Source organism: Meleagris gallopavo, chromosome 2 (genome assembly GCF_905368555.1).
Source record: "Meleagris gallopavo chromosome 2, MGAL_WU_HG_1.1, whole genome shotgun sequence".
In the NCBI taxonomy this organism is placed as follows: domain Eukaryota; kingdom Metazoa; phylum Chordata; class Aves; order Galliformes; family Phasianidae; genus Meleagris; species Meleagris gallopavo.
In genome coordinates, this window is record NC_139405.1 from 87469102 (window position 1) to 87476511 (window position 7410).

Consider the following 7410-nt stretch of genomic DNA (forward strand, 5'->3'; position numbering starts at 1 on the left):
GAGAAGCTTAATTTAGGAAACAGTTTTTCATTTTGAAATAAAACAGCAACCTCTGAAGTGCACAAGCAAATTGTTCCCTACTATACTTACAAGGGTAAATGCTTAGTTTATTGCCTGAGAAACATCTGAAACTATCAGCATACAAAAATATCTGGTTTGGGTTCACCTTTATAAGCATTTTCCGCGTGGAAAATTTGCATTTTGTATTGAGTTTCTGTGGCACTTGTTTCATGTCTGAACACATCTAGACTCGGTCTGTGTTGTTCAGAGTAGGTCACAGTCAGGCTCTGGGCAAAGATGTACCCGTCTTCAGGAAATCAAACCCGTGCAGTCTACTGACCTCAGTGTTACCTAGTTGAAATGTCTCTTTAAAGAGATGAACCTTTCAGGTCTGGTGAGAGCACTGAGACAGGAGAGAACACAGCAGACGTCACCTTTCTGATCTTTTGGTATTTCTTAAAATCAGTCCTGTGGTCTTATCACTTCCTCCGTATGAACACGCTAATTAAAGATGATCATATATCCCAAATATTATTCTACTTCCTTCATCAGGGTTACTCATATTTTGACTTTCCTTCACGTGCACGGTTTGGAAATTTGTTCTCATCAGGCAGTTGAACCCCTTTGACAAAGATTAAGTCATGCATGTTTTTTCACTGTCACTGATTTTTGTGCTGAGACTCCTGAAAGCTGTTAGTTTTCACTCCTTTCTTGCTTTGCAAGTCTGCTGCAGCAAATTTGTTTCATATTTCTGTCTCTGAAATTGCCCTCGCTGTTCTTGTTTACCCACTTCTCGTTCTGGCACCGCTGGAGATAGTCACCTGCAGTGCATCAAACCTCCCTCCTCCCTTGTCATTTTGAGTATATTCTTGTGCCATAGTCTGCTCATAAAATTGCTTTCCTGCTTCTAATTTACTGTTTACAAAGTACTACCAGTGCTACCATCGTACAGCAATCCCTGTTCTTTGCCAGTGAGCTAATTCTCTTCTTGTGATGAATGAAACACACAATATAGCCTCATACACAAAAAATGTTAGCTTGTTAGACTCTGCTGCCAGCACAAGGCCTTGACAGATGCAGGTTTACTTCTCTGCTTCTTGAATTGCTGTGAGAAAATTGTCTGAAATCTATTTAAGCAAAACCATGTGTCTTTCTGTATATTCTAGACTTACAACAAGAAGGCATCCTCGAGGAGGAAAGAGTATCAGAATGGCTCTACAGCCACTGTGAACGGGTACACAAACAGCTTTTCTTCCCTTGAGAACAATGTGAAACAAAGAAAACAAAGGAAGGATTGAAGACCAAACTGAAAAACCATTTTGATAACCCCAACAACAAAATCATCTGATTGTAAAAGCACAATAAGAGTTGTGCACTAATACTCTAATGGCTACTGTAACTATTCCTGCCTAGAATAGTGTGACTTATGTAGGACTTAACCAGTGCAAACACCCTAGAAACTGTATACAGAACATAAAAGTAGGTTGAAGTTTAAAAATAATTCTGGGCTGTCACTGACCCCGCTATAGACTGTGGAAGGGAGTATTATTGTAGTATACGACACTGCTGTTGCCTTACTAGTCAATACGATAGGTGCTGAATTATGATTCACAATTTGAAAACACTGTAATCTAAACTCCATTTTTTTTACTGTAGATCATGCATGTGATTGTAGAGGTAATTTGTATGATGCTGGTTTCAGTAGTTAAACACACATGCCTTAAATTAAAAAGCAGGGCCCAAAGCTTATGACTGGTTTAAAAATTAGGGTATGTTTCAACTTTTCAGTTGACTGACTTTTTATTAAAAAGTCATGTAGAGGAATCCATTATCATTTTACTGGTCTGTACGTGATACACACTGTTAGGTATCTCTTACGTGATACAGTGAAATTAGAAATGGTGCATTTAGTTTTGTATATTTGGCTTTAGCTGACTAAGCAGTCACAAACCAGATGGAAAAGTTATTTTACCTTTTTAATAGATCTTATTTTTTTATTTGAAGTATGTCACTACTGTAAAATTAATTGGCGCTTACTCAGTCCGGTAAGACTTAAATATTTGTCTCTGAGGTTTAGGGTATATACAGGGTGGACCCATCTTTTATTTTCTCTTTCTTATTTCTGGGAATTCTTAAATGCTAAATGAAGAGTGGTTTTTAGTATGGAAACTGGCAGAATTTCAAGTGTTGTTACCATAGCCATATCCACACTTTAAGAGCTACTGTTTAAATCTGTAACATACCCAGAGGTGTATTTAAAAACGAAGACGGAAGGATGCTTTTCTGATGGAATTGTCTGTATTTAAGTTGGTATCTGTGTTGGTCTTCATGTAGCGTATGTTCATTTTTAAAATGTGCCTAACAAACATCTTTTCCCAACAAGCAAAATTAAGTGGTCTAAGTCAAACGTAATGTTTTTTAAGTGTTACTGAAATGTGCTGGAGATGTCTGTTTCTGTAGTGTGAGTTGTATTTGTCACCAGTAATGTCTTGGCTTGTTTGATTTGTTTAGAGAGCTTCTAAAGTTGCTCCTGTAAAATGTTGCCTTGCACATATGAGGAGCCAGCTGCAAAGCTGAGATCTGTTGCTGGGATGTTACTCTGGTATCGGCCATGGTGGAGCCTGGTTTATGAATATCTCATTCATTAAGCTCTGAGAAATGGAATTGTGCAAGATGTTCAGTTGGTTATTACTCAAGTTTAGCTATTTTTGATATTTATATAAATGCCAGTTTTAACTTGTTTAATTTTTCTTTTTTTAAATTAAACCTTTTTAAAATTTTTTGCACATCTCTTAGGGAATTAATAAGTTTTCCTGCTAGCCTTGTGGGTTTTCATTCCTTGTTTTGAAGGAGACAGTGTCTGTCATGTTTACATTATCGAAGCTCGTGTGTGTGTCTTCATTTCTAGGTACTGGTTTGCAGAGTCTTTACATAGCTCAGTACAGCAGCTATACTGTTCAAAATAGGCTGTCTAAATGTGCTAGAAATAAACTCTTGGCTCATCTGAGTATACCTACGTTGTTAATGTTTGACATGGTTTAATCATTAAAACACTTTTGATGATCTCTGCCTGAATTTTATAGTGGGTTTGTACAGATTTACTATATTACTGATTCCTGTGTAACACCAAGAAGTTGTCTTGACCAAAGGGCAGCTGCAGATATTGGGAGAAATTTAGCATGCCAGAGATCTGGTATCACATTCCATGCAAAAACCTTTGGCTGAACACCGATCCATTGCCTGGCTGCAGAAATTATTATCTGTGCAGTGGATTAAACCTCCCAGTGGAATTAGTGAAAGCAGAACACCCCAAGGGGCTCTGAGGCTGAGTCTTGGGAGCAAAACTTAGCATGGGCTTTCTGCCTCATATACACTGTCGTAGAATGGGAATGATAGCTCTCTCCAGAATGTGAGCACTTTTGCAGTTTCTCTGTAGCTCCTATTGCCCTTTGGGTGATCAATTCTGAGCCCTGTGTGGTTTGAGCAGCAAGCTCAGACAGCTTGATGATGGACTTACTGAAAACAGAAATACTTAAAAATACTTAAAAAATATATCTGTCTTCAGCTTGCAGGCTCTCAATACAAGAAACCTAGAGCAAGGAAACGACTTTTGCGTTCTGTGCGAAAGGCTCAGAGGTTTTGTGTCATTCTGGTTACTTCTGGCAAGTTACTTCTGGCAGGTGACTGCTAAGACAGTTTCTTTCTCCTGCATGTGCAGATTCAGCTGGAAAATAAGTGTTCTGAACAGGGCTCTGAAGGCTTACCAGGGGCAACATAGTACCTTGGGTGCTGAGCCAAGTCTGCAGGTTGTTCCTTGAAGGCTATAGCATCGACCCAGCCTTGCCCAGGGAGGGTATCTGGCCCCTGGGTAGCCTACCCTGGCCAAAAGGACGTACAGCATCAGTAGCCCTTCATACCTGCAGGTCAGAAGGCTGGCTCCTAGGCACTCTTCTACAGTCTCAGCAGCAGCTGCCACGTGGATGAGAGCTGTAGGGGTTCGGATGTCACTTCACCGTAGCCAGCAGCCAACCTGATGGGCTGAGTCTGGACCTCTGTACCTTGTTCTGCTTCCAAAGCACTGCCCAGCCTGGGATAATAGCAGCCTTTGGGTTGCCTGCTGTTCTGTTCATAGATATAACTGCCTGGGGCTTGGGATCCTCGGGGTCCTCTGAACAGACCTTTGGCGTTGTAAAGGCTGGAGGAGTGAAAAAAGACCAGCTGCTGCCACAGGCCTGGAGGGGTTTCATGTGAAACAGGCCAAGGAGAAAAAAACATCACTTCAGTGACTGTTTGCAAAGAGTGAATGACCAAGCTGCAAACTGTACCATTAAGATCTCATGTAGTTAGTGAGCTGACCACATCACTTCTTTTGTTGGAACCCTGCAGGATTTTGTGGTGGAGAGGGAGGAAGGCAAATGCTTCTGTTCAACACAAAGGGGCCACAAACGCATGGCTGCACAGCACAGCTATTCTTGGAGCAGTCCTGATGTGAGTACCCACAGAGCTGTGTTGCTGTGGCACGAGGCACTTCGAACTGGGGGCACGTAGGTACTGGTCTGGGGGGGTTGCAGAGGGTAATGCAAAAGCAGAGAAAAACTCTGACAGTTTAGGAAGTCTTCTGCATTGTTTATTTCACCTGACACAGATCAGGTATTAAACAAATGCTGGAGCTTCTGATACACCTTTTACAACCAAGATTAGAGCAATGAAACCCCCTAAAGCCCTACACCTGGTGGAGTTTTCTAGGGGTTGCCTCTACCTTTGGTGTTTGATTGCTGTGTTGAGAGACAGGTTGATAAAAATGTGTGTTGTGTGTGACTGGAATAAATTGTTAAAAGGGTATGCATTATTTAAAAAAACAAACGTAGAAGTAAGCTGGATGCTGAAGGAAAATGTGAATAAATCATACATGAAATTGCTTTGACAGTGGGGGTTCTGCTGGGAGCCCGCTAGAAAACAGTGCAAGAGGTGATTAAGTTATGGAGGGAGATCTCTCTTGCTAGAGAAGTGCTGCTGAGAATTGTGTTGATACATGAGATTAACTTCACACTGTCATCACCCTCTTGCCAAGAACTGCTGAACCAGCAAAGGTGTTTAGTTGCAATTATCAAGATTTTGCAAGAACTGGCTCTAAAAGAAATGAACTTGAATTCAATTTCAAATTTTCAAACCATTTAGGTGGAGGACAAAACAAAGTCTGAATATTTCTTGATTTCAGAGGAACAAATGTGGATGAACAAGAGAAGCTGAGTGCCCAGGTACTCAAAAGACTTGGCAAAAGAAGGGGCAATAAATTTTAAGTCAAAGGTGTTAAAATCATCACAAAATGGGAAAAAATAGTTACAGATACCCAATTTAAATTTAGAAGAGTTTGCGATGCTGAGTCAAGCTGGAATGAGAAGGAGAGAAAAAAATGACATGGTTTGTGTTTCAAAGATATACAATGTTGATGCTGTATTTTCTATAGGAGGAATGTAAATAGTGGCACCAGGTAACAGGTAGGCCTGAGAGTCTGACCTCCATATGGTGCAAGGCTTCAGAATACATAGAAGGAGTGGTTGAGAGAAAGGAATTAAACACAAAAGGGGAGAAATTGAATAGGTTTTCTGAAAGCAACTCACACCTCTTACTGTTATTGCATAATAAAAATACTGTCAAAAAGGAAATTTATATTTTATCCATCTGCAATAGGTAAAAATTTTAATCTAAACTAATTTAGATAACTAGTTATCTAAACTGAAGAGTGTGGTGACCCAGCCATAGGATCTACAGTCAGGCGAGGATCAAACTGGTGAGGAGGTGCTGTGTCCTGAAGGCAGGCCATTAATAGTGCTTTCAGTAATGACTATAAAAAGGAGCAATATTGGCAGATGACAATGCTAGGAAACTGCATCATTACCAAGCAAGGGGGATTGTATTTCCTACAGCAACAACCAGATGTTCCAGTCCTGGGTGGCTGCAGTGAGAGGCAGGATTAGTGTGTGAAGTCATTCCCTCAGGGAGCAGCACCAGAGTTCCAATTTTAGTTGGAAATAACTGAAGAGGAAAGATATTTTGTAATCATCTGCTCATAACTCAGAAGGAAAAAAACCTCATTTGCTAATCAGTCTGTATTTTGTAGAAACAGGAACGTGCTGTGGCAGGAGACTGATGCTTTGGTGAGGTTTCCTTCCAAAAGACACATTTCTCCCCCCGACTGCTGTCACTCATCTTCAAGAAAACTGAGCTGAAAAGAAGCTGTACGGATGGGGTGGTCAGAGGAATGGAGAAGCCTGGCAAGAGGAGGGAGGGAGTAGGGCAGAAAGGAGGAAGGAGCAGCAGAGAGGAGCTGTCAGGGCTGACCACAGCCTCGTTCACCATCAGTGCTGCACTGCTTGGGCTGGAGCATAACAGTGAAGCTGTTTCTGGACAGAAGAAGGATGGCAAGAAGGTGGTGTGGGTATTGTCTGTGTTTCTCACCATTCAATCCTTATCTCAACCCTCAGACTTACCACCTTATCTTGTCCCCATGCCCTGTGGAGGAGGGGGAGTGAGAGAATGGAATTCTAAAGAGGACCAATAGCCGTGATGCAGCCAGAGCTCTCACTGCCCAGGGAAACACTCCCTGGAGTGAAGCAGCCGCATTCTTTTACTTTCTTTCTTCCAAGTACAGCCCATGGCAAGGCAACACCTTTTCCAGGCACCTGCCCTGTAGTTTTTAGAAAGATTTTAAAGGTAATAGATGAACCTCCTGCCTGCTGAGGAAAGGTGCCACAGTAGCACCATGTGTGGTAGAAGCCAACCGTCAGCAGAAAGGTCCGAACTTTCCTGGTGGGAAGAATTGCCTCACAGTAGAGGCAGAAGGAGACCTGTTGTTTTAGAAACGGGGATTGGGCAGCAGTGCAAGAGCAGGAAAGGAGGATCATTCACACTGCATTTTGTTTGAGAACAGGTAGATCTTGGTGGGAAATGAATCTGTTCACATAAAAATGCAGTCCCCTATGAGTTGGCTCTGTCTTTGCGTTTGCTTTTCCTGAGTTGGTGTGGAGGGGAATGCATAAATACTGTGGCACGATTTCATTGTTTCTGTTACATTCACAGCATTCCCTGTAGGATTAGCCAGCACAGAGTGATAATCAACATTGTGTGATGATAAATTACCTGGTTCAAGTATTTAAAGAGAAAGCAAGAACATATGTTCTGTGCATACTGAAGTACTGCAGCATTTGTGTGGCTGCCTGGCCACATGGTGTTATGTCCCAAGCAGGAAACCTGTCTTCATGAACATACTACTACATACTACGTACTACATACTACATATGTAGTATACTACTACTACCTGCCCCTAGAAGCCAATGTTTACTAAATACTACAAATGCCATTTTACCCGCTGCTGTAGGAAAGCAGCATCTCAAATTGTACCACAAAAAT

General features: G+C 41.5%; 1 protein-coding gene across 3 annotated transcripts in view; it reads left to right on the forward strand.

The window, feature by feature from the left end:
- ELOVL5 (ELOVL fatty acid elongase 5) overlaps positions 1-3063 on the forward strand; it is a 38134-nt gene extending 35071 nt beyond the window's left edge. For 2 of the 3 annotated variants that reach the window (XM_085216931.1, XM_003204431.5), the window contains exon 8: positions 1167-3063. In XM_085216931.1, coding sequence (XP_085073057.1) covers positions 1167-1298 — 132 coding nt within the window. In that variant the 3' untranslated portion in view covers positions 1299-3063. 3 annotated transcript variants of the gene reach the window in all.
- Positions 3064-7410: the final 4347 nt, after the last annotated feature.